Source organism: Rhineura floridana, chromosome 1 (genome assembly GCF_030035675.1).
Source record: "Rhineura floridana isolate rRhiFlo1 chromosome 1, rRhiFlo1.hap2, whole genome shotgun sequence".
NCBI classification, from domain to species: Eukaryota; Metazoa; Chordata; class Lepidosauria; order Squamata; family Rhineuridae; genus Rhineura; species Rhineura floridana.
In genome coordinates this window covers 267,021,189-267,046,430 of record NC_084480.1, presented here as the reverse complement: position 1 = coordinate 267,046,430, position 25,242 = coordinate 267,021,189, and the positions used below count along the sequence as shown (strand labels likewise).

The 25,242-nt window shown below is 44.5% G+C and overlaps 1 protein-coding gene and 1 long non-coding RNA gene across 2 annotated transcripts; both read left to right on the top strand.

The window, feature by feature from the left end:
- Positions 1–555: 555 nt before the first annotated feature.
- TCF24 (transcription factor 24) lies at positions 556–10,407 on the top strand. Its single transcript, XM_061603312.1, has 2 exons — positions 556–927; positions 10,291–10,407. Exons 1-2 carry the CDS (start codon positions 556–558, stop codon positions 10,405–10,407), a joined length of 489 nt encoding a protein of 162 aa, XP_061459296.1.
- Positions 10,408–17,756: 7,349 nt separating this feature from the next.
- On the top strand, positions 17,757–23,007 carry LOC133372237 (uncharacterized). The gene is made up of 3 exons (XR_009759470.1): positions 17,757–18,206; positions 18,615–18,749; positions 22,292–23,007. It is a non-coding gene; the product is annotated as an uncharacterized LOC133372237 (long non-coding RNA).
- The last annotated feature ends 2,235 nt before the right edge of the window (positions 23,008–25,242 follow it).

Here is a 25,242-nt window from a genome sequence, read left to right as displayed (position 1 = left end):
GGTTCAGGGACTGCAATTCCAACCATGTTTACTGGGAAGCAAGTCCCATTGTTTTTGTTAATTAAACATTTAACTTTTCAAGTTAGCCTGCTTAGGATTGCATCTTATTTTATTGCTTTCAGGCCAGCTGTTGTTTTCTGAAAGTCCGTTAAGGTAAACTGGATGTCTGAACTAAATACATGCCTATAGTTCTTGGCTTTGCATATCACCATAAGGTTCTGCTGATCTGCACTCTGTATTGTTCAGATGATTTGTTTAGCCTAGTTCATGCATGTTAACAGAAAACTAGTAGCCAGCCATGTAAACTGGACTGAAGAATTGCAAAGCCTGCTACACATTGATTTTATGAACTGCCTGTTATTTATCAACTGTATTCCCTGAAAACAACCATGATAAAAGAAAGAATAACAGTATGAAATATTTTTGTATACTTGAAGTGCTGCAGAAATACTAAATAATCAGATCAGAGTATAATTATAATAAAGATATGTAGCTGTGATCCTCTGAAGTACTTAGAAATAAGTGTTATTGTTGGCCGCAGGTTCATTTCGACCAATGGACTATAGAAATGTATCAGAGAACTGCAAGGAGCTCTCTGTGCCCTGCTCTGACTCCAATCCTTTGCCATCTGGTGTGTCTGGCACGGATTCCTTGGCTGCACAACGAACTGCAACAACCTTGGGGAGGCCAGCAGCTGCAAATGCTGCCCGAGAGCGCAGCCGAGTGCAGACTCTACGCCATGCTTTCCTGGAGCTGCAGAGAACCCTGCCCTCTGTGCCCCCTGACACCAAGCTCTCTAAGTTGGATGTGCTGCTCCTGGCCACCACCTACATTGCTCACCTTACCCGCAGCCTGCAGGATGAAGAAGAATTGCCTGGAGAGGGCCTGGGCACGCTAAGAGGAGATGGCTACCTGCATCCAGTTAAGGTAAGCAATGCAAAACAAAAAACAATGTAGTTTTCTCTTGTTGGGCCAAATCAAGTCAGAGTGTGAAAGCTTTTCTTATGTAGAAGAACTCTTCATCAGGCAAAACTGAAACAAGCCATACTCAGGTATGTAACACATAACAGAATAGGTGCTTCATTTAGCAGGACCTTTAGACAATGTCCTTTAGACATTGGTTTCCTGCAGTCAGTTGCAATAGCAGCATGGCGGGCCGGCACCACCCAGCTCAGTTGTGTCAATGCTGCTTCCTGGGAGATGGGGGGGGGAGGCAGTGAAGTTAGCGTGGTGCAAGTCTGGTGCTTCTTCCAGTGCGTTTGAACCATGCCAACATCACCTCCACCTAGCCCTTCTATCTCTCAGTAAGCAGCAGTGATGCAGCTGAGTGGAGGTCAGGTGATCAGTGCCACCTTACCACGCTGTCTGCTGCTGGACATATGAAAGGGCACCCAACACAGTGCTTCTACATGGTACTTAATATAAAGCTAAGTGCCTCATATCAGTCTCCCAGTGCCCATCCCTAGGAGCCAGATCCTAAATCCTATTCAGTACAATGGAACTTACTCTGTAAAAACTGCAAACGCCATCAGCAAAATGCCTCTTATTTGGTGTGTGTTAAAGCTATGCTTGCTCCTCCCAGCTACTGGGTCTTTAATTAGTAGTTTCCTGAACTAGTTCCCACCCCACTTGGTTCCAGAAACTACTAATTAATGGGCTGGTAATGGGAGAAGCAGGCATGGCTTGAAACCATGCCAAAAAGGCAGAACTTTACTGTAAACAGCCCTTCAATTAGGTGTGTTTCCTGCACTTATCCTCCCTACTGGTGGTATTGAAATTGGCACTTATTTATTTTTAATTGTCAGTGTAATTGAGTTTCATGAAAAATGATGGAGGTAGCTCTTGACTAGAAGCAATTAAGTTTCTTTATGAAAAATGAAATAAAAATTATTTATGCACTTGTGCTTTAGTAAAAATAAATAAATAAATTGTGGCACTTTTTTTAAAGCAAAATTCTGGCTGTAGGGGAAGAGAACATGTAGCAGGATATGGAGTGAAGCTCACCATCTACTAGTAGTGCCAGGACGTTTTCTTGATTTATTTTTATAGATATAAAACACTACTCACAAATGTTGACATTTGTGCACATACATATCTTGCTTTTATAACAAAATTAAGATGGTAGTCAAATAACCTGTTGGCTCACAACTCGATTATATAGTTGCAACTTTTCATAAATAGGATTGCAATTGGCGAACAGCAAATCAGGATGGAAAGGCCTCACTATTAGATTACAATAGCTGCTTGCTACCATGATGTCACAAACAAAACTCTGCAATGTTGCAGCTACCCATAACTTAGCAATACATATTACCTCTTACTTGATTTAAAGCCCATCTAATAAAAAAACTCCAAACATAATTGTGGAATAATGGCACTGACTTCTGCAGAATAGTCTCCAGTTGACCTCAGGAGTGTCTCAATTTGCACAAGATAAAACAGTGGGAGGTGAAATATATTCTAGCAAAATTCTAGGTGTGCTCTATGTTTTTAATTGACCGTGCCCACCTTCCCTTAAATGAAGTGGTTTAAACATAGCAGGCTGAAAACATGCATCCTCTTTTTTCCCACAGCTAAGAGTCATTGCTGAAGTAGCAACATATTGTAATGAGTCTGATTTTACATCAAACTGCAGTTTCAGATTCAACTGTTAATGCACCCAAAATAGAAATAGAACATAACCTCCAATTTGAAACACAAAAGGCTGTCTGCACCATCATATGACATTGACCAATAAAAAGGCTTTGAAATTAATAAAATAAATTTGACACAGATTTCTGGATGAATAATGAGGGAAATAAAAATTTCTAGTTTAGATTCTCTGTAGAAACATTAGTGACACAGGAAAGAAGCAAAGTAAGAAGAATACCAACAAACATGCACAAATATAATTATCTTTGGAGATGGCAGGTGTTGCCACCACTCACCATATGCTCAGAGGCACATGTTACCAAATTCTTGCAAGCTACACAGCAAGTGGATTGGACTGTGAAAGACCAACCCAAATTGTGTTTGCATTCTGACAAATTTGTAGGGCAGTCCAATATCTCAGACAGGAGGTCAGGTCTCCTGCTCCCCTGGTGCATTCACTATAGCTGCCCAATTTCCCTGCTTTTTAAAGTTTGATAGAAATATCTCTTGGCTATAGGTACGTTCTTAAACCGCAAGGTTTTTTGCCTATTAGTGAATATTATCTCTTACTTGATTTAAAGCCCATCTAATTTTATTTATTTATTTATTTATTTATTTTATTTTATTCAGCTTATATCCCGCCCGACTAGCAAACAGCTCTCTGGGTGGCAAACATAGAAACATATACAATAATAAAATTACAAGATCAATATAACAAATATAAAAGTACATCATCTAAAATACCAATTACAACATTTACATAAATAACTTAGATTAAAATGCCTCAGAGAAGAGAAAGGTTTTAACCTGGCGCCGAAAAGATAATAGTGTCGGCGCCAGGCATACCTCCTCGGGGAGACTATTCCACAATTCTAACTAGAATTCTAACTAGAATGTGTAAACCTTTTTGAGTTACAGAGACTTAATCAGACAGAACAAATGCTATTCCACTAAGTTCTGATTCAGGGGTGTAGTTGTCCAGGGTTGTGGGTAGTCATAGACCCCTTACTTTTTTGGGAGAAGGGTCTCAGCAGAGTTCCTATGTATGAGCACGTCAGTCACTGAGAAGAGTCTTCTTACTTGGCTAACATCATGCTTTCTTGTCCTTTGGTGCTGATTGGAGCCAATCAGTGAAAGGAGGTGACTCAGTCACTGAGAAGACTCTTCTCAGTAGCTAACACACCTCCTCTTTCATGCTGATTGGCTCCTAGGGTATGTGAGAAGTGAGCTTCATGGCAAAGTATCTTGGTCTCCCAAATCCTTGTCCAACACTTGGCTTCATTTCAAAATTATTAAAATCAAAATGTTTCTGGCAACGTTTAGCCCCCAGAGAGACAGACAGCATGGGGTGAGGAACCAATGCACACAGCAGTTTTATTCTGTTTCTGTAATTCTGTAACTGCAGAAGAGAAGGTGAATCCTGGGTGCATGGCTGTGAGGGGGTGTGGTGTGACTATAATGAAAGGACCCTGTATTTCAAATCTGCCACTTCACTACTGTTCCAACCAGTGTTAATGGTGATAATATACTACAATCCTATGCATGCATATTTGAGAGAAAGTTCCATTCAATTCAGTGAGATTTATTTCCAAGTAAACATGAATAGGATGATGCTACCTGCATACAGTTGTAAATTTAACATATAATCTGTTTACTGAAGTTAACAACACTTTCCCCATTCTCCACAAGTTTATTTATTTTTATTGCTTTCACAATTGAGTGCCAGCAAAGAAAGCCTCATAGAAGTATATTCATATACACATATCTGAAAAAGAAACTGAATAGGGGGGGAAAGCAGAGAAACAGACAGCAAAAATAGATTAAACACACACACACAAAAACATCCATTAGTCAGATTCCTTGGGGTTGTATCCAATTAAGTCATCCCGTTAGTGCAAAGATGTTCAATAGTGCAATGGAACTTCCCCTTCTGCTCCTCCCTCATGCGTTCCCCCATGTGTCCTGGGTTTTCCCTCAACCTTCCAGAACAGATTGGAGGACCAGAGTGCAGGGAGACGGGGGAGGCAAAGTTCCGCTGTCCTAGCATAACTTCTTGCATTAATGGGATGGGTTGGTTGGCTGCAACCCTCTGAATGTCCCAATAATATATAGGAGCGGATTTTTATTTGTTATAAAAATATTTTGTATACTACAATTTCATTTAAAAAATCTAAGCGTTTTACAACAATTATAATACAATAAAAACAACACAAAAATTAAAACAAAATCCAGCTGACTATTATGGAAAATATTTCTTCATCACCTGGATAAGTCTGGCAGCAATGTCTCTACCAAATGTTTGAAAGTCAGTACCAAAGGCACCTGCTGAATCTCAATTGGAAGAGCATTCTATGTTTTTGAGCATTTTTGTGTCTTATTGTACCAATGCTGAACAAAACTGTCCCACTTTTCAATATGTAAATTATCAGGTTGTCTGTCTTTATCCATTCAATCTTAATTTAACTCCCACATTGTTAATATCCAATCATTGCCGTTCAGGCAGCTGTTCACAAGGTATGATTAACTCCATACCAACCACAGCAAGATTGCTATGATTAAGGTGGAAAATTCAGCATCCCACAACCGGTTAGGGTTCCTAACCAAAACTAAAAAAAATCCTGGCAGCCAGTCATCCAAGGCCACAGAAACCCCAATGTTTAAAACAGTATATTTTAAGATTGTTCTTTTCAGTTCACTAATGAATGCACAGCACACCTAGGGCAGATCTACACCATTCATTTAAAGCATATTCAACACACATTTGAAGCACATGAATTCCACCACAGAATTCTAATTCTAATTATTCTTATTCTTCTTATTATCATACTACTACCATTCCTCCAAGGAGCTCAAAGTGAGGGGCACTGACTGGCCCAAAGTCACCCTGTGAGCTGAACTGTAGTTTGTTAAGGGTGATGGGAACTATAACTGATGGGGAAACAACACATCCCAGGATTCTTTGAGGGAAGTCATGCACTTTAAATGCTAGCTGGATGTGTTTTAAATGTATTTTGTGTATCTACTTCATAAACTTTGCCTGCATGTAAATCATTTTAATTAATATTTTACAATGGAAATCAACTACAAAGTTTACTTGGTGACAATGGGCTACTCACCATGTCTCAGCTTAATCTGCCCCTCTAAGTAAAAATAACAGAGGGGGATCATGATCACCCCAAGGAAGAAGGGCACAGTTAAAATGTAGAGGAAATAATAATGTACAACCATAGTATGAAATCAGATACTTATCGGGACATAGTATGAAGAAATATTTATATAAGCATGACTGTCAAATATGTTTATTATTTACACAACCTGTAAATATATTTATAATGCAATCCTATGCATGTTTTCTCAGAAACAAATCCTAATGTATTGAATGGGGCTCATTCAAACAGGGAAGCGTGCACAGGACTGCAACTTCAAGCGATAAGGAACTTCACTCAGCCAACTTAAAATTCAAAATCATGCCACTTTAAGCTATTTTGCAACTGTTTTATATTTGTTTTGTGGTTATTGCATTTTAAATTGATTTATTTCTTGTGAGCTGCCTTGGTTTCCAATGGGCAACCTACCTCACAGGGTTGCTGGAACAGTTCCATATATACACATACTGGAGATGTAAAAATACATATATCCCATATAATAGTTTATTGTCAAAACCAGTTGGTCATTGCAGAACATTTTAAAAAATAAAATCAGTATTAGTTTCCTACAAAATAAAAGCAGTGACACGTAGGAATCCCTGCCTAATTGCTTTAAAAAATAGGATTGGAGAGGAACAGGAAGATTTACAACACAAACACAATCCTTTGCTGTGTTCACTCAAAACCCCATTGATTTATGGTACAATCCTAACCATATCTACTAAAAAGTAAGTCCTATTGAATTCAATGGGGTTTACTCCCAGTATGTGGGATCAGCACGGCAGCTTTACTCCCAGAAAAGTGAGTATAGGATTAAAGCTTCATATTGGGAAGGTTTTCAAAACAGGCTATGAATTAGACAAATAAACTGCCCTCTTCAACAGCCCAGGAAATTGAAACTTGTTTGACTCCTCATAATTAGAAAAGTATAACACACTGTGATGGCATTATAAACTGCATGTACACTTTTACATTTCTGTTCAAAAATTATTTGAAAGATAAAATGTATAATATGATATTTTTACAAGTAATTAAAAAACCCTGCATGTACACTTTATTATAACTTAATTTTTTTACAGTAAACAACTGCATATCAAGATCCTGCTGTGATTTTTTGTTCTAGCTATACACTTACTCAATTTATGAGATTTTCAGACAAGCAGGAAAAGACAACAGTTTTCTGAACTTGCAGTGGGTTCCAGCTATTGCCTGGAAGTCGACAGATCCCTGGTTAATCACAACCCTGATGTCACTTACTAGTTACAAACCTGAAAGGGTAGGGTTAGAGCAGCCAGCTACAAGCTCATTTAACAGAAGTTGTGGGGGGTGGCTGATGTTTTAGTGTTTATCTCTTGAACCAGACTACCTGGAAACTTATTTTTTTAAATAATGAAAGCTGAGAGTCCAGAGATTGTGGTGACTCATCAGGAGACCTGGGGAGGATCCCAAAAATCTGGAGTCTCCAGAAGAAAACCGGAGACCAGACAACCCTAATATGAGTGGTGTTCAACTGAAATGTTGTGCTAGTGGAACAACTTCAACTAGCGTGAAGAGATTTCCCCCCTCCTCTGTGTGTGCCCCGCATGATCACCATATCTGTTCTGGAGGGTTGGGGTAATCCCCAGGACAGGTTTAGGTGGCACAAGGGGAAGGAGAGGGGGGAAATGCTCTGTTGCACAAGAAAAAATCTTTCCGCTGACAGAACATTCAACTTTGCGCTGTGTTGAATACAATCCTAGGTTTACTGGATTACCTGGGAGTTCATACGCTATTATTTGTTATATCCTTCTGAAATATTATTTTAGGACATAACCAAAAAATGAATCATGCTTTGCACTCCACACAACCAGCAACTGCTGGCCCTTCTGATAGGGTCTGATAGTTGTTAAATACCAGTAAAATACCAATTTATAGAGGCTTTCCTTCAAATTTGTATGCAGTCTGCTGTGAAATATTTTGCCAAAAAAAACCCTTTCCACAAGTTCATGGGATTTATTCTTTTATATTCAGCATCTGCCTAATTACTCTAAGGAGCAAGCAGGGATATTTTCTTAGAACAGCCTTACCAGTAATTTTTCTTTTTCAACTTGCAGTATGCAGTGTGTGTCACTTTCCCAAGAAATTTGGAGAGGGGGCAGCAGCAGTCCTCCACCATTTCCCCCTAGGTCCCCTAAGCTGGCTTTCTCTGTGCCTTCTAAGCTAGTCTGCTGCCCTCAAGTATGGTGACAAATATTTGTATCATCACCAATGCTGAAATAAGATTCAACTGCCCATCCAGTCATATTGTGTCTGTGGAATTTTTGTTGTTGTTAAATCTTGTCCTTTGCCTAAGGCTGGCCCTGTTCCTGTGCAGCAGCAGGATAACTGTTATTATAATTATAATTATTTGTTGCTTATTACAAAGCAATTATCTGAGAGGAACTTACCGTTTTTTAAAAAAAAGCATACAATATCATTACATCAAAAGACAAAAGAACATTATTAACTAAAAGTGCTCATCCTGCAATAACATAAAAAGGACACATCCTACCCCACCTTTCTCCATGGTTACTAAAAACAAATCCCATTGAGACCAATGAGATTTACTCTAGTAAGTGCATTCAGGTAAGGGCAGCCCTGTAGCCAGCCTTTCTTACTAGGTGGGGCAGCTACATTTCTAGATGGGTCATTGGTGGGAGGGAGAAGCACATAATGCCAACCAATCCCCCCCACTGGTGGAAAGGATGTGACAGCCAGACCAGGGAAGGGAAAAACGGTGACCTTCATCCTCACTCCTCCTTCATCCAGAGAGTGTGTTAAATTACATGAAGGAAGTTTAATTTGCTGAATTGTCTCACAATTTTTTGAGAGATCCCCAAGAATACCAGACTCAAAAGCTTGACTTTGCCTATAGCTATAGCCCTCTTTCATTTTGTATTCTGTCCCTGTGTTCTGATTCTTCATGAACGGAACTACTTTGGTAATGACAGTGAGCTCCTGAGATTAGGTATCTCAGGTTTAGATTTCACCTGAAAATACAAAAGTTGTCCATAGTACAGGTTTAGGGAATGGCAGAGACAAAATAAATACTTTAGGGTATGTTTTTAAATGCTTCCTTGAGAGTTCCTCCTTCTAGTCTCATTCCTGACCTTTAGATTTTTCTTTCAGTTGGACAATATAGGGAAAACATTTTAACTAGTTGCTGTATAAGGACCAACTAAGCAATTGGAAACTAACTGTGGAAAGCAATTGGAATTTTTTTTACTGGTTGTTGCTCCTGTTCTAAAAATCAGCTAGCATTCTTTAAATGGAGATTGTCATTCTCTGTCATGTCACAAATTAAAAAGAACACAGCTGGGGGGGCAGTGCTCCCATTAAACCACTCCACCCTGGCTATAGGGCTGGGCTAGGGTGTCCAGATGCAGAAGAGGATACAGCTCCTGCACCTTTAATAGTTGTGTATAAAAGAGGGAATTTCTGCATGGATACATTGCATGGAGAGCTACATGTGCTTAAATCTTCTCTTCTACATGACTATTAATGCTGTATAAGCCCCGTCCTCCTTTGCCACCCTAATTACACCCTTAAAAATAATTTTTCCACTTCACACACTTGTAATCTTGTTTGCAAAACCTACATTTACTTTAATATTCATTAATTTTAAAATTAGCTTTGTATCTCACATTAATAAATAGTGCACAAGAAGTTCAAAGCCTCTTTCAATGCTGTGTGAAAACACTCTTGCTATATACTCCAAGCAGATAATTGCTTTGGTAAATACTGTCTGGTATTTAGCTTGTGACGATTATAACTTGTTTCATTATTACTTTTTGATGTTTTGAGTATTTTCTCTCTCTCTCTTTTCAACATGGTCTTCACCTAATTGCAAGGGTTTTGCAGAGAATCAGCTCTATCTGAACTGTTTAAGCAAAGGAGTAGGAAAAATCTGTCAATACCATAGGAATTTTAAAAAGGAATAACTAATGAGACAACAGTGATGGCCAAACTAGGCACGATGCCATTCATGCAATTAGCAATTGCATGTTTATTTGTTGATAAAGAAAATAGCAGATGCAGGGCACGGGGAGGGACTTCAGATTAAGACCCTATAGGGTACAGGTGTGGCCTTCAATCCTATGCCCCCTGCTGTCCCCATGCCTGCTATTTGCATTGGAAGGGAAGCTCCCCATTAATGCCAATGGAAGCTTTCCTTCCAATGTAAATAATAGGCATGGCTCCCACCCCAATATGAAGTGAGACCGTAGATGGGTCAAAGGGTTAAAAAATCCCCACTTTTCCTCCAGGGCCCTGATTTGGATTGGTGTCTATACTTGCTATTTACTTAAACTATTCACACATTTACTAATGTGGCCCTGATAAAATATTACTGTATTAAATGCATACTGGCATTCAGTTATTCATTGTGTAATACAGTGGATGACTACTGTTAAGGCACAGATCTCTTTTGTTTCAGAAATCATGACACCTAAACAATACTAATCTATTGTATACTTTTGTCTACATTGTCTTATAGAAATGGCCAATGCGATCAAGGCTATACATTGGAGCAACAGGGCAGTTTTTGAGTCACTCAACAGTGCAATCAGAAAATGCAAATCAAGGAGAAACGCCAGCAAATTCACAATTGTAATCCTATGTTTTCCTCTTTAATACTGTTGTATTTATTATGCCAGACATATTTAAATTAAAATACATCTTCCAGCAACTATTACCTCTTCCAACAACTATGACCTTTGTCCCAATTGTACCTGACAGTATTTGAAGTAGGTGGGCATACTGAATATCAAGGGTAGTTCACACATTCATTTGGTTTGCATTCTTCACATCCAGAAGATGTGCAGTGTATTGGTGTCCTGTAGCAAACAAGTTCCATTATTTCTGAAATGGCAAAATATACACATTTTATACAAATCTTGCCAGCCAAGATCCATGGATGCCTGATTCATGTTACATTGCATGGATGAACAGACCTCTCCCATTTGTGAAGCAACTGGCTCAATGTAACATGTGAACCGACACTTACAAATCAATGGATAATCTACAAGCATTAAAACAATGAGGCTTGCCATTAACTTCTATGAAATGTGGACTATCCCCATGAAGTCTCTTACCCCGATTCTAAACACATCAATCAAGAAACACAGGTTTAAATTATTCTAGTTGTTCACATGCATCCAAGCACTTAAAAACTTAAGAAGAACCCTGCTGGATCAGAGAACCATCTATTCCAGTGTCCTATTTCCAAAGTTATCATGCAGATTCTTCCAGGGGATGCACAAGCATGACAATAGAGCAACAACCCTCCACATTTGTTTGCCCCAGCGTCCAGGGCCAGTGCCAGCGCCAGGCATGACTAGGCCCTTGGGCATTAGCCTGCCCCAGGCTCATGCACCTACCTCTCCCACTGGCTTTCCTAAGGGGCTGATTTTTTTTAATTTATTTAATTACATTTTTAGACCGCCCTATAGCAACAAGCTCTCAGGGCGGTGTACAAAAATAAAACCACATTTAAAATACAAGCAAGTGTGGATTACACTATAGAAAAACATTTTAAGAGCAAGATTAGGCTAAAAATTAAAATAAAGTTTACAACTACAATTTAGATTTAAAATTAGAATTAAAATTAAGCTTAAAATGCCTGGGCAAAGAGGTAGTTTTTTACCTGGCGCCAAAAAGATAACAGAGAGGGCGCCAGGCATATCTCGTCTGGGAGGGCATTCCATAATTTGGGGGCCACCACTGAGAAGGCCCTAGATCTAGTTGCTGTTCTCCGGGCCTCCCTATGAGTTGGGACCCGGAGAAGGGCCTTAGACGTCGAGCGCAGTGAACGGGTAGGTACATAGCGGGAGAGGCGTTCCATCAGATATTGCGGTCCGATGCCGTTTAGGGCTTTATAGGTAAGAACCAACACTTTGAATCTGGCCCGGAAACATATTGGTAGCCAGTGCAGTTGGGCCAGAATAGGTGTTATATGGTCAAATTTTTTCGTCCCAGTAAGAATTCTGGCTGCAGCATTCTGCACTAGCTGAAGTTTCCGAACCGTCTTCAAAGGTAACCCCACGTAGAGTGCATTACAGTAGTCCAATCTAGAGGTTACCAGAGCATGGATAACTGAGGCGAGGTTCTCCCTGTCCAGGTAGGGACGTAGTTGGGCTACCAGCCAAAGCTGGTAGAACGCATTCTGTGTGTTGGAAGGCAGAGCTGGGGTCCCAATCCTGGGGAGCTGGATCCCGGAGAGTTGGGAGAAGAGTATTCGGATGGATGGCAGAGGGAAGGGGGAGGAACTTCCCCCCTTTGGAGCGAAGACGAAACAGAGGAACTGCCAGTGATAAGGTCGCTTAGCAACAGGGAGCCTGAGCCCTCCCTGGACATTCTCACGCCTCCCCCTCTTTCAGGCTCAGAGCAAGAGGGGAAAGAGGGAGGGCTGCTCACAGCCGAAAAGCGGGGAGGCAGTTTACCATCAGCCCCTCCCCTATCCCCCATCCTGGAATCGGAAACTTCAGAAGAGGAGGGGGTGATGCTTCCCCCCTCACCGCGCACACGCAGACAGCTGAAAAGACAGGAGAGAAGGGGGGGAAGGTGGGCAGTACCTGAGGGGCAGTTAAGGAGGAGCGAAAGATTGCGCGCCCGTTTGGCCCCTTCTTAAAGAACAGGCGGGAAGAAGTCCCTTGCTCTGTCAACTTTCTCCCAATGCCGCAGGACCTGTATCCCTGTATTGCTTCATGAGAAAAAGCAGTCTTTGTTTGGACATTACCCTAATAAAACACGAATTAACTACAGCCGTTGGTCTGGTTCCTGAGTCACATCCTGGGCCTGACACTGTGCCACCGAGGCTACCTGAGCCTCTAGTGACAGGAGCGGATCTAATAAAAACCCCAAACTACAGATCTGCTCCTTTAGGGGGCGTGTAACCCCATCTAGAGCAGGTCGAACATCAACCATCTGGGCAGAGAGCCCCCCCACCAACAGCATCTCAGTCTTGTCAGGATTGAGTTTCAGTTTGTTAGCTCTCATCCAGTCCATTATCGCGGCCAGGCAGCGGTTTAGTACATTGACAGCCTCACCTGAAGAAGATGAAAAGGAGAAATAGAGCTGCGTATCATCAGCATATTGCTGGAAACGCACTCCAAAACTCCTAATGACCTCACCCAGCGGCTTCATATAGATATTAAAGAGCATGGGGGACAGAACTGAACCCTGTGGGACCCCGTATTGGAGTACCCAGGGACTCGAGTAATGCTCCCCCAGCATCACCTTCTGGAGACGATTCCCGAGATAGGAGCACAGCCACTGCCAAGCAGTGCCTCCAACTCCTAAATCCGTAAGTCGCCCCAGAAGGATACCATGGTCGATGGTATCAAAAGCCGCTGAGAGATCAAGGAGAACCAACAGAGTTACACTCCCTCTGTCTTTCTCCCGACAGAGGTCATCATACAGGGCGACCAAGGCCGTTTCTGTACCAAACCCTGGCCGAAAGCCCGATTGAAATGGGTCCAGATAATCAGTTTCATCCAAGAGAGCCTGGAGTTGCCGAGCGACCACACGCTCTAGAACCTTGCCCAGGAATGGAACATTTGCTACCGGCCTATAGTTGTTAAAATTATCGGGGTCCAAGGAGGGTTTTTTTAGGAGCGGTCTCACCACCGCCTGTTTCAGACAGAGTGGGACCATTCCCTCTCGTAAAGAGGCATTGATCACCTCCTTGGCCCAGCCGGCTGTTCCATTCCTGCTAGCTTTTATTAGCCACGAGGGGCATGGATCCAGAGCAGAAGTGGTCGCCCAAACCTGTCCAAGCACCTTGTCCACATCCTCGAGCTGTACCAACTGAAACTCATCCAATAAAACAGGACAAGACTGTGCTCTGGACACCTCATTAGGACCAACTGCTACAATATTGGAGTCAAGGTCCCGACGGATGTTCATGATCTTATCCTGGAAGTGTCTCGCAAACTCATTACAGCGGGCTATTGATGGTATTATAGCGTCCTGAGGACCAGAGTGTAAAAGTCCCCGGACAACTTTATAAAGTTCCGCTGGGCGGTTACAAGATGACTGAATGGAGGCAGCAAAGTACTGTTTCTTCGCTGCCCTCACCGCCCTCGTATAGAGCTTGGTAGAGACCTTCACAAGTGCAAGATTACAGCCGTCGGGAGTTCGCCTCCATTTGCACTCAAGCCATCAACCAAGATGGCGGCAGGGGCATCAGCCCCTTAGGGAACCCTCATCCGCCATATTGATTGATGGCAGGCATGTGCACAGCGTGGCCAACATTCACCTCAACAGGAGAGGTAGGTGGGGCATGCAGGTGTTGCGGGCCTGCATGGTTGTAGAGAGCAGTTCCTGAGCTCCCTTTCTGCGATCTATGGCAGGTTCAGGAGCCAATGCTGCTGTGGATCGCAGAACAGGAGCACTATCCACCCACCCTAAGGAGGGGCCGTTCAGGCACCGGCCCTGCCAGCATCTAGTATTCATAGGATTTCTAGGCATGGAGGATCCATTTTGAAATTGTGGCTAAAGGCCACTGATAGATCAGCATAAACCCATTTTTTAAAAACATCCGTAGAGTTTACAGTGTGGTTTGGCTGATCTTATTAAGGAGTTCAAAAAAACAGATCTGTGCATGTATGGACCTTGGCCATGTATTTCTGTGGTGCATCTTAAGTGTGTAGAATTAGGGTGTTGCTGCAATAAAAAATCATTTTGATAAGTAAGATACAGCCATTTATTTCCTTAACTACACAATTTCTATACTAGAAAGTTTCTACACTGCAATTTTTCACATTGCAAATATAGTATTTTTATGTTTCACAACTATCTGACCCAACGGTTTAGAATTTCCACCGACTATTCCCATGTGTGTGTATGTATAATACCTGCCAACTGAGGACAATACCAAATGGATCTGATGAAGTGGACTTTTGTCCACAAAAGCTTATGCCATAATAAATCTATTTAAAGTGCCACGAGATGCTTTATTTTTCTGCAGCAGTCTAATCTTTGGAAGCATGTACTACTTAGAGACTTTCCTCTAATGAATATTTGCCTCTTTCCTCTGATAAAATGAATGTATGTTAATAGTCTAGTAAAAAACTTGTGGTAAATCGAACCATAAAGTAAGCAGCTTTGTTGATTGAGTCTAGCAGGATTACAGGTGTTGTCATATATTTATGCTTATATCTGTTTTATGGCCTGAATTATACTAAATGTTTGGGGCAAGAGCTTATTTCTATGCTACAACATGTATATAAGCTTTATAGGCAAAGTAGCTTGATATGTTCATTCCAGAAAATGGAGCTTGCATGGTCAGCTAGTTCAGTTAAAATAGTTGCAGAATGTAAGCAAGAGTGATTAGAATTAAAAGTGCAGTAGAGGTTCACCTAGTTATCTTCACTTATTGTATATGTTATACGTGATTTGCAGAATTATTATATTTATATTAAATACTTTGAAAACTGCTATGATTTGTCAAAATCAAAGAAATGCAACTGTTCCATGGGAAGCCAAAAAATAAAATAAAATCCATTTAAGAGAAATATTTGGGAAATTTCTTGGTGTATGTTACATGAGTTAATAATTTTATCACTTCTTGTAACATTAGGGTTTTCTTGAAATAAGTAATAACAACTGATTAGCCCTTGACGGTCTTTGCCGTGGTTCATCCTGGAACTGTTCCGAATAGGATTCCCATGCTCTAACTGTGAACACTGTCACCCTCAGATATAAGCGACTGCCTGCTGGAGAGGAGTAATTTCTCATCCTCCAACACTCCCTTTTGCAAGCTACTACTTTATGAAACTGAATACTTCCATAGTTTCTGGCAGCATTTAACCATGTCAGCAAAAACATTTAGTATATACATTGATCTGTAGTGAGTTTCATGGATCTTCTCAAGATTCCAAACTACAAGCTGTATACGGGCATACATGATGATGAAAAATGGAATGAACAACAAAGTGGTGAAGGGGAAATGCGGTCTGCATAAATCATATAGGCACAAAGTTCTAACAAATTATGCCAAGGGTCTGCATGCAAGATACTTAAAACTTTCTCCTTTTTTTAATTTCTCAAGGAATAACAAGTTTCTCATATATCATAAAATCCTAGATAATTGTCACACATTTTTCAGGACTGCCCTGAAGTGCTACAATATCTGTTGCCAATGAGAACAAATTTATTCTCTCATAACCATTTCACACTTCAAGTGGGAAAATGCATTATATTGGGAAAACAGGTACATACTACAGGGAAGCTGTGAGCAACTGGAGAACTCCCTGTGGCATATTTATTTACTTACAATATTTATATCCCACATTTCTTAATGACAACAGGCCTCCCAAGCAAATGAAAATAGGTAAAAACACAGTAAGTTAGTGGTCACTGATGAAGGCTTTGGGGAAATGATGATGGCAAATGTCCAGGCCTTAGATGTGCTGATGGTGTGGCTGGTTTCCATGGGAGAATAGCACATGCATGTGTGCACACACAAACACATATTGCTTAGCAACCCAGGGCTAGGTACTACCAAAAGTTTTAGTCCCTGTAAGAAAGGGGCATCTCCTCATACTGGCAGCTGGACAGTCTACAACTCCGGACTCTTCCTAACGAAACAGGAACCTGATGAAGGCTCTGAGGGGATTATGATGATGAAGGCAAATGTCATCTCCCAAGACCTTGGATATTTATAGACGTTTGCGTCCATTTCAAATATATGCTTTGGAACACAAAACTTTATAGCGTGTACAATATGGGCACGGGCTTCAAATGCAAAATATGAATCAGTTTGCAATGTACAAAGGCAGGATAGTTTGTTTCCAGCATTCTATTACTGAATTTTAACCTCCAGCACAGAATCCAGACCAATTGTTTTTTAGTCATTTAAAATCTATAGAGAGCCAGTGCGGTGTAGTGGGGTGAAAGTGTTGGACTACAACCTGGGAGAACAGGGTTCGAATCCCCACATAGCCATGAAGCTCACTGGGTGACCTTGGGCCAGTCACTGCCTCTCAGTCTCATGAAAACCCTATTCATAGGGTCGCCGTAAGTCAGAATCGACTTGAAGGCAGTGCATTTACATTTAAAATCTATAGATTGCCACAATAATCTTCACCATTAACTTCATCATTTGGGGTCATTCTAGCCCAAGGAGGGGCTTACTCAGAACAGAAGAAATGAGTTTGTATATCATCCATGTCCTCTTCCTGTGGAATTCCTGGGGCCCATTAATTAGCTTGTATTGCTTTTCCCCTTTCCAGATACACGGCCACACATGGGCACTGCTTAGTGTGGGGCAATTGCCCTCCTCGCTTTCAGACCACGTTTAGGGGGGAGGGAGAAAGAGAGATAATTGCTTTTCCCACAGCGATGTGATTACTTCATAGGAATGCTTATTCCTCTAAGTTGCTTATGTACTAGTTGGTTCTATGTACTGAGTGATTATTACAAATAATTATAAGCAGTTAAATGGGCAATTGTACCAGGTACATATACAAATGAGTAGAAATTCCAGTGCTTAAAAAAAGGGGGGTTCTGTAATCTGAGTTCATAACAAATACTTTTTTCCTGTGTACTCCTGTACATTTTGATTCAGAAGTCCTCCTGATTTCAGTGGACCTGATTCTAGTTGATATGTGTGCAGCCTGAAATTACTTTTTTGTAATGTCATCTTGAATAGACCTAAGAGCTGGTCTTCAACTCTTTCTTCATTCCCAACATAGTTTTCCCCACTATTAAAATCACAAAGATGCTTGTTCCTGCCGTTCAGACCCGGGCCCTAACACTCATGAGAGCTGTTTCTGTGCCCTTCCAGACATAATGGAACAATCCTGTTCCGTGCCCGGGACTTACCGGGCAAAGGGGCGTGTTTGCAGCCGCAGCCAATGCTCCGGCTGCCATGTTGGGGCTGCGCGCGCACACGGCGTGCTGGCGCGCCAGCGTGTGATGCAGCTAGGGGGCGGGGCAGCCAAAGGCCATTTAGGGCCACCCTGCCAGCTTGCTGCCGTCTGTTTGAATTCCGGCGGCAGCAGCAAGGCCTCAGCGGCGCAGCGCGGCTCCTTTTGTGGCGCACGTGGCCTCGGGAGGCTTTGTCTCGGCTGGGCCAGGTGCTCAGCGCCGAGCCTCTCCAGCCTCATCGGGAGATCCAGAAGTCAGCAGCGCGGGATCGGCAGCGAGGCGGGGCTCAGCGAGGCTTGGTGGCATCTGCGGCATCGGGGCTTACAGCAGCAAGGCTAGGGCCCTTGCGAGGCCCTGCGGTTTCGGCAGCGGCAGCAGCAGCGGATCCCAGGAAGCCTCGGTGGAGGCCTGTGGCGCAGCTGGGGTCTCGTGCTGGAAGAGGACCTATTGGCAGCGGCAACCCCTTCCAGGCCCGGCGCCTCTGCGGCAGCGCGGGATCGGGGCCAACGGCAGCGAGGACCACAGGCTAGGCGGCCTTTGGTCTGCAATTTTATTTGGGGCATCTTCAGGGAAGGGCGGATAAAGGAGTGCGGGGGGAAACATAGTATAAGCAGGCCAGCCCTGGACAGGGCTGGGCCAGGGATACAAAACCGCTAGAGATGCCACCCAAAAAAGGGCAAGGGGGGCCAAAAGGGAAAGGAAAGGCCCCCAAAGGAGGGGGAAAATGCCCACCCCCAGCGGTAGTGGGTGCTAGGAGCGAGGAGGGGCCACCATGGGCTGCCATACTGGCTAGGCTGGAGGCCCTCGAGCATGGCCCACGCCAGCCTAGTGCACCTAGGGCCCCACCTGCGAGGGGGAAAACAAAGGAGCCAGCACCCAAACATTATAGGGGGAAAGCGCAGCAGCCAGTGAACAGGGCTGACGCAGGGGATGTTGCCTCCATCTTAGCAAGACTGGACGCACTGGAGGCCGGGCCCAGGGTGGAGGCAAGGACGCCTAGCATGGAGACAGAAGCAGCGCCCACCTTGCAAGCAGCCCCGACAATGCAGCCCACACAGGGACCTTCAGCAGACAGCACTCAGGGTGAGTCACCTATTGCGCCTCGCCAACAAGGGCAGCAGCAGTGGAGCTGGCCCCCATGGGGGTTCCCCTACTGGCCCTTTTCCCCACCAGCGGGAACCGAGGGATATGGAGAGGCAGGGACCCCCGCAGGGGGGGAGTGTTTATGCAGCATCCCCTAAGGGAGGCCTGCGAGCAGGTCTGGCACCCCGCCACTGGGACGGCAGCGGAAGGGGGGAATCAGCCCTCCCTGTCTGCCAACCCCCCTGCAGAGACATCCGACCCCCTGGGATCAGTCAGAGAGGGGGCCATACCCTTTGGGGAGACATCGGCCCCACTAGGTTTTCACCTGCTGCCGGCTACAAAGGAGACAATATGGAAAGGGGAGTATGTCGACGTATTCTCACTCCTGTACAGGGAGCCAGTTGGGAAGGACAAGGATAAAAGGGAACAGGCAGAGCCCGATAGGCCCAAGAGGCGACACACAGAGCACTCTTGGGCTAACTGGCTGCCCGCATTCCTTACATACATGGGGGTGGTAATACAGAGGCAGCCTCATAGGGCCTCAGTACTGATCAAATACCTGGACATCATATATAGGGGCTACTCTGAGTTCCAGGGAACGGCATGGCTGGACTATGACCAGGCATTCCGTATGAGGGCGGCCTTTGACACCTCCCTTCCCTGGGATAAAAAGGAACCCGACCTGTGGCTGCAATTCATGTCACATTCCAAGCCCATGGCAGGCAATAGGGCAGACAGTGGCCATCTCTTGGTTCGGCAGGCGTCAGCAGCTCATTCCCGCGGGCCTGCGGGGCAGGGGGTTCAACCCCGCCTGCTTTGCTGGGAGTTCAGCTCACGCGGGCACTGCGGTCGAAGCCCATGCAGGTTCAGACATGAATGTGCCCTATGTGGGGGCCCCCACTCCTGTACTAGCTGCCCCAGAGGCCGCCCCTTCAGGGGTGGGAACAGGGACCTGCCTGGGACAAGGAAGCCAGGAGCTGCAGGCGCAGCTCAAGGAAAGGGGCCCCAGCCCAATTAAACCCTCCGAGCTCCAACATTTACTCCGCCTCTACCCCAAAGTGCAAGACGCCCAGTTTTTACTCAAAGGTTTTACAGTGGGTTTTCAAATCCCCTATTTGGGTCCCAGGCAGCCTTTCATGTCCCGCAGCCTTAAGTCAGCGGTGGGCAGGGAAGTAGTGGTTAGAGAGAAAATTATGGAGGAAGTCATGGCCGGCCGGGTATTGGGCCCCTTTGCGGCACCACCCATCCCCTCACTCAGAGTGTCCCCTCTGGGCCTCGTCCCCAAGAAAGCAGCTGGGGAATTTCGCCTCATACACCACCTGTCCTTTCCAAGGGGGGAGTCAGTCAACGACTTTATCCCAGCGGAGCTGTACTCTGTCCACTACACATCATTTGACAGTGCGGTACGGATGGTTAGGGATTGTGGGCCAAGGGCCCTTATGAGAAAGTGCAACATCAAATCGGCTTTCCGTCTCCTCCCCGTCCACCCGCAGGACTTCGAGCTGTTGAGCTTGGCTTTTGCGGGTGAATATTACGTGGACAGGGCATTGCCTATGGGCTGCTCTATCTCATGCTCTGTTTTTGAGCGCTTCAGCTCTTTCTTGGAGCGGGCAGTCAAGAGGCGTGCAGGCTCGCAATCAGTGGTGCACTATTTGGACGACTATCTGTTTGCGGGTCCTGCGGACTCGGTCGCCTGTAGGGCCCTTATGGCGCATTTCGTAGGGCTAGCGGGGAAATTGGGCGTCCCCCTCGTGGCCGAGAAAACTGAGGGCCCGTCTACCGCTCTCGCTTTTCTGGGCATCAAGATAGATACGGTGGCACAATGCTGCAGGCTCCCTCGAGATAAGTTGACGTCCCTGAAGAAAAAAATCTTAGAGGTGGCCGGGTCTAATAAGGTGACATTAGCCACGCTCCAACAGCTGGCAGGCCAACTGAACTTTGCATGCAGGGTGGTAGCGCCCGGGCGCGCTGTCATGCGGCGCATATATGAGGCCATGTCCGGCCTAACACGCTCCCACCACTGCACACGGGTGACAGCGGCTCTTAGGGCCAACCTGTCGGTGTGGTCCACCTTCCTGCAGGAATTTAATGGGGTCTCCCTATGGAGAAAGGATCGCCTATTGGAGGCAGAGCTGCAGGTGCACTCTGATGCCTCAGGTTCCTTCGGTTTTGGGGTCATTCTCTAGGAATCATGGTGCCACGGCCGCTGGCCGCAGTGCTGGGTGCAGGCTGGCCTTACCAGGGACCTCACTTTTTTAGAGTTCTTCCCCATTGTCGTAGCAGTACACCTCTGGCCGGACAAGCTGGGTAATTCCTCAGTCCACTTTTGGTGTGACAACCTCCCCACTGTGCATGCCATTAACACCCTGTCTTCTAGAAACCCCAACGTCATGTGTCTGGTGTGAGCATTCGTGCTCCAATACCTTCGCTATAATATCCAGTTCCTGGCGCGACATGTTCCGGGTATTAACAATAGTATTGCTGATGCTCTATCACGGAACCAGATGGAGAGGTTTCGCCAGCTGGCACTGTGGGCAAAGGCTCTGCCGGACGTGGTCCCCCCAGCGCTATGGGAGATTGGAGGATTGAAGCAGAAAGGGCCATAAGCCTTTCCGTGGCGCCCAGCACTTTGGCCAGCTACCAGGGGGCAGGTAGGGAGCTATCAGACTTCAGAGAGTCCAGGGGCTACGCCCAGGAGTGGCCCATCCCCGTGGAGCATCTTATGGAGTTCTGCATGGAGGGGAAACGGAGGGGCCTTGCAGTCAGGACCATCAAAGGTAAGCTCTCAGGCCTCACTTTCCTAGCGAAAGCGCGGGGCTTTCAGGATTACATGGGCGACTTTAGAGTCCGCCGTATGTTAGAGGGTTGGTCCCACGAGCGCCCACGCCCCCCAGATGCCCGCCTTCCCTTTTCCCCAGAGCTACTGTTTGGCCTGCAGGCACAGTGGAGGCACTTGTGTTCTTCTCCCTTTGAGGCTCTGCTATACCACGCTGCGGCTCTCACCCTGTTTTTCGGTGCCTTTCGAATCGGGGAGGTGGTGGTGGCTTCTAAGACCGATGACTCCCTCCGGGCTTTTCTGGTTTCAGACCTCAGCTGGAGGGCGAAGCGGGCCCTCTTGCGGCTCAGGCGGTCCAAGATGGATCAGCACTGTAAAGGCTGCCTGGTGGTATTAGCCCCATGCCAGCAGCGAGAACTCTGCCTGGTGACTGCCCTGCGTGCCTTTACGGTAGCAAGGGGACCGCAGTCTGGGTACCTATTCATACACGGGAACTCCCAGCCCCTTACCAAGTACCAGTTCTGGTCCGTGGCAAGGGCTGGCGGAGCTTAGGAATGGACCCCAGTAAGTTCGGTACACACTCCTTCTGGATAGGTGCGGCGTCCACAGCGGCCCTCTTGGGCTTCCCCAAGGACAGGCTTCAGGCAGTGGGCGGGTGGTCATCAGACGCATACAAGGCTTACGTTAGACCACTTGCTGGCATGCACGACGTCAGCGCTCAGATGTCGCCTCCCCACTTACCCTAATGTCGTTGTTGTTTCAACAGACCGCTGGACAAGATCGGAGCAGCCACGCATCCTCCTCTGCGGCCACAGCATGGTTTTCTGGGCCGGCCGCAGGGCGGTGAAATCTCGCTTCGGCACGCAACTGGGGCTCAGTCAATGTGCCTCGGTGCGGTGGCTGGGACGTCGGGGGATGCGTTGGAAAGATGCTTGTTCCTGCCGTTTAGACCCGGGCCCTAACACTCATGAGAGCTGTTTCTGTGCCCTTCCAGACATAATGGAACATCTGTGTGTTGATGGTGCCTTATCCAGGCCCATTCCTCAGTTCTCACTGAAATATCTTCCATCAAACTTTATGTGTGCCTGATGATTTGAAATATGTACCTCATGATTTTTTGTCATGTAGGCATATAAAAAATACTACATTTATAATTTACCAGTCCATTATTTGGAACAAATTGTGACTTTAATCTCATTTTTCTCTTCATTTGAGTCCCCCAATCCCATTTTTCTCTTCATTGCAACAACCCTTTACTTTGCACAAAGACGGCTCTGTTCCATGTGGTCTCTAAGGGAACAAATGCAGATTGGCAGAGAATACATTAACACAGAAAATGTTTAACTAGAGGGTATAGTATTGTACTTACAACTTATAAACATGAGCCAAAAGCACAGTGTATAGAACGTGTTGAATGTATAGCTTATATATGTATATATTTTGGATGTTTCCCTTTGTCAGCTCTGTTGGCAGGGATCTGTTTTATTTAGTCTTGTACAGCAGCATCTTGTCTGAGGTTGCCATATAAATAATAAGCCCAAGGGCAGGGCCTGCCTTTTTTATTGATCTGTAAGCTGCTCTGGGAGCCTTTTTGGCTTTAGAGCTGGGTTCAAATGCGTTACAATAAAAAAATATATAAATGTATGCAAAGTACATTGGAAGCTGTGGTGACAGCTTAAAGATTTATTAAAAGGTTTATATTGAGTCTTATTTTACACAGCTAGTTACAATCTGATTTGAGGTTTTACTGTGGTGAAAGCTAGTTATTTTTAAAAAGGTTTTATACTAACATTTGGCCAGAAATATATGTTCTGAATATAATAAGTACACCACAGAACTGTATGGCAGAATTTGTATTTATCATTTATAAAGTGCCTACAATTTAAACTCTTGAAAAGTCCATAATCAAGCAAATGCCTTTATTAGGACCAACCAGAAAGACAGTAACAAGCTTTTGAGCTTTTGAGAGTACCCGCTATGGACTGTGGAGTTTTTTTCCTTATTGACCAACATGGCTACCCTTGTTTTTAAAAATTTACTACACACTGCAGATAGATTGAAAAATACACTACCTGCCTGCAAGTTTACAATCAAGAAGACATGATACAAAAGGAAAAAGGGTATGGGAGGGAAGAAGAAAGCAAGTAAACTCTGGCACCAGTTTTTAAAGCTACATAGCAGTTCTAGTTCTATAAGGCCATCAAGTCCAACCCCAGGCTCAATGCAGGAATCCAGATCAAAGCATTCCCAATAGATGGCTGTCCAGCTGCCTCTTAAATGCCTCCAGTGTTGGAGCCCACTACCACTCTAGGTAATTGGTTCCATTGTCGTATGGCTCTAACAGTTAGGAAGTTTTTCCTGATGTCCAGTCGAAATCTGGCTTCCTGCAACTTGAGCCCATTATTCTGTGTCCTACTTTCTGGGACGATCGAGAAGAGATCCCAGCCCTTCTCTATGTGACAAACTTTCATGTACTTATAGAGTGCTATCATATCTCCCCTCAGTCTTCTCTTCTCGAGGCTAAACATGCCCAGTTCTTTCAGTCTCTCCTCACAGGGCTTTGTTTCCAGTCCCCTGATCATCCTTGTTGCCCTCCTCTGAATCTGTTCCAGTTTGTCTGCATACTTCTTGAAGTGTGGAGACCAGAACTGGAGACAATACTCAAGATGAGGCCTAACCAGTGCTGAATAGAGGGGAACAAATATTTCACGTGATTTGGAAACTATACTTCTGTTAATGCAGCCTAATATAGCATTTGCTTTTTTTGCAGCCACATCACATTGTGGGCTCATATTCAGCTTGTGATCAACAACAATTCCAAGATCCTTCTCACATGTCGCATTGCTGAGCCAAGTATCCCCTATCTTATAACTGTGCATTTCGGGGGTTTTCCCTAAGTGTAGAACTTTGCATTTATCCTTGTTGAATTTCATTCTGTTGTTTTCAGCCCAATGCTCCAGCCTATCAAGGTCCCTGTGAATTTTGTTTCTGTCTTCCATGGTATTAGTTGTGCCCCCCAATTTTGTATCATCTGCAAATTTGATAAGCATGCTCTGAACCTCCTCATCCAAGTCATTAATAAAAATGTTGAAGAGCAGTGAGCCTAGGACCAAGCTCTGTGGTACCCCACTTGTTACTTCTGCCCAGTTTGAGAAGGAACCATTGATAAGCACTCTTTGAGTATGATTCTCGAGCCAACTGTGGATCCACCTGATAGTTGTTCCATCCAGCCCACATTTAGCTAGCTTGCTAATCAGAATATCATGGGGCACTTTGTCAAGAGCTTTGCTGAAGTCGAGATATATTATGTCCACAACATTCCCACAGTCTACAAGGGAGGTTACCCAATCAAAAAATGAGATAAGATTAGATTGGCAGGATATGTTCTTCATAAATCCACATTGGCTCCTAGTAATCACTGCATTGTTTTCAAGGGGCTTACAGATTGACTGCTTTATAATCTGCTCCAGAGTTTTTCCAGGGATTGATGTTAGGCTGACTGGTCTGTAGTTCTCTAGTTCCTCCTTTTTGCCCTTTTTGAAGATAGGGACAACATTAGCTCTCCTTCAGTCATCCGGCACTTCACCAGTCCTCCATGATTTTGCAAAGATAATAGACAGCGGTTCTGAGAGTTCTTCAGCTAGTTCCTTCAGTACTCTAGGATGCAGTTTATTGGACCCTGCCAATTTGAACTCGTTCAAAGTGATTAGGTATTCC